We start from the raw sequence: 2,307 nt of genomic DNA on the forward strand, positions 1-2,307 counted from the left end.
CTCGGCCTCCCAAAGTGCTGGGATTACAGGCTTGAGCCACCGCGCCCGGCCTTTTTTTTTTATTTTGAGACAGGGTCTTGCTCTGTCACCCAGGCTGGAGTGCTGTGGCGCAGTCACAGCTCACAGCAGCCTCAACCTCCTGGGCTCAAGTGATCTCCCACCTTGGCATCCTAAGGAGCTAGGACTAAAGGTGTGTACCACCATGCCCAGCTAATTAACTTTTTTTTTTTTTTTTTGTAGAGACAGAGTTCTCACTATATTGCCCAGGCTGGTCTTGAACTCCTGGGCTCAAGTGATCCTCCCACCTTGGCCTCCCAAAGTGCTGGGATTATAGGCATGAGCCACCATGCCCAGCTAGTTTTTCTGTTTCTGTGTTTTTTGTTGTTGTTGTTGTTGTTGGGGCACTTTTTATTGAAGAAGCATTCCTATGGACACTTAAAGAGAAGTTATTTATAGAAGTAGAATTTCTATTCAAGTAAAAGGAATGCATTGAGAAAGTAATGTCTTGATAATCTGTTTGATTTGTAGTTTGTTTAATTGTATGAGATTTATGAGTAATTTACTAGCAGAAGTAGAGCATTCTCTCACATAAGATTTTAGATCTTCTCCCATGAGAATAATTTCTCCAAAGGGTCACACTTGTCTGAATTTCTCTGACAATCTTTTGCTATGAATGGAGACATGAGGAATATAATTGAATTTAGCATCTGAAAATTACCAGTTTATCAGTGGTCAAGATGGTTGTTCACCTCATTGAGCTTTGATAGACGCCTTTATGCTATGTTTTACATTGATTAATAATTAAATTTCATAACTTTCTTAAAAATGCATGGTTCTCATCAAATTGTACACGTTAAATATGTGTATTTTTTTGTATACAGTTGTACCTCAGTAAAGCTGTTAAATATACAAAAAAGTACGCTAAGCAAAAATAGGTAGATGTTTAATGAATTTAATTTTGTTTAGTGGAGAGCTTTCTTACAAAGGTCTGTTTATATTTCAGAGTCTTACAAGGAAACCAGATTAAGTCAATTACAAAGAAAGCATTCATTGGTCTTGAATCCCTTGAGCATCTGTAAGTATTTGTCATACATTTTGCTTACTCTATAAATAATCTTTGCTATTAGCAGAGGTTTTCACGACCATGTAAAGTGTTTATGTAACTTGATATAGAAATGGTGACTGATAATGTTTCATTTCTCTTTATTTCAGAGATTTGAACAATAATGCTATAATGTCTATCCAAGAAAATGCTTTTTCTCAGACTCATTTGAAAGAACTGTAAGTAACTTGTCTTTTTAAGATCACCAGTTGGATCATTGTTCCTGCTTGTTGTGCTTAAAGTGTGATGGGAGTGACCCAAGTTATTTCCAAAAGCACACAGTTCAGGCAGAAAGAAAGTATTAATACTCAGTTATTTTAGTGGCTAGAGGTAATTTTAAAATACCCAACACTGAAAAGCCCAGAGTGTGTGGCATCAAGACCTTCTGTTTTGCCTGTTCTACCAATGCTTATAATTAGGAGACCTTAGCACTGCTCCTTATGCTTTATGTATCACCTACTGTTCCTTTTTGGATTATCAGAAATATGTGTTACCAGTTCTTAACACTTTGTGTGGGTTACAATAAAGGTATCAGGTAATTTTGTTTTATAGTTTCCGAGGTGATTTAACACTTAGGATAATTGTCAGAGAATCTGAGTCTCTAACCTGTTCAAACTACTAAAATGTCAAAATAGACAAGTGTGTATATGTACCCTTTTTCATTCATGAGTTTTAAAAATTGCTCTTACTGGTTTCGAGATTTCCCTAGGGAATTGGAAGTTAGTTGGGCATTGGTATTATTTATATTTATATATTTTATATTTTTTTGGAGACAGAGTCTTGCTCTATCCCCCAGGCTGGAGTGCAGTGGTGTGATCTCGGCCCACTGCAACCTCTGCCTCCTGGGTTCAAGCGATTCTCATGCCTCAGCATCCTGAGTAGCTGGGATTACAGGTGCCTGCCACCACACCCGACTAATGTTTGTATTTTTAATAGAGACAGGGTTTCGCCATGTTGGCCAGCTGGTCTCAAACTCCTGACCTCAGGTGATCTGTCCGCTTCAGCCTCCCAAAGTGCTGGGATTACAGGCGTGAGCCACCAGTCCTGGCCTGGTATTGTTTTTAAACTCTATTGATTCAAATATGCAGTCGGGTAAGAACCACTAGACAATAGAAATTATTTTGCCTTGCCTGGGAAGCTACTCAAAGGATACTCTGTGGAGCAGAACTGGTTGATGACAATATAAGGATAGAAATGCAGCCGGG

The 2,307-nt window shown here is 38.4% G+C and overlaps 1 protein-coding gene across 2 annotated transcripts in view; it reads left to right on the forward strand.

The window, feature by feature from the left end:
* LRIG2 (leucine-rich repeats and immunoglobulin-like domains 2) overlaps positions 1-2,307 on the forward strand; it is a 73,222-nt gene that overhangs the window by 42,626 nt on the left and 28,289 nt on the right. For both annotated transcript variants that reach the window (XM_012000767.1, XM_012000768.1), the window contains 2 exons: positions 1,004-1,075; positions 1,213-1,281. In XM_012000767.1, coding sequence (XP_011856157.1) covers positions 1,004-1,075; positions 1,213-1,281 — 141 coding nt within the window. The remainder of the gene's footprint in view (positions 1-1,003; positions 1,076-1,212; positions 1,282-2,307) is intronic.

Source organism: Mandrillus leucophaeus, unplaced genomic scaffold (assembly GCF_000951045.1).
Source record: "Mandrillus leucophaeus isolate KB7577 unplaced genomic scaffold, Mleu.le_1.0 Scaffold64, whole genome shotgun sequence".
NCBI classification, from domain to species: Eukaryota; Metazoa; Chordata; class Mammalia; order Primates; family Cercopithecidae; genus Mandrillus; species Mandrillus leucophaeus.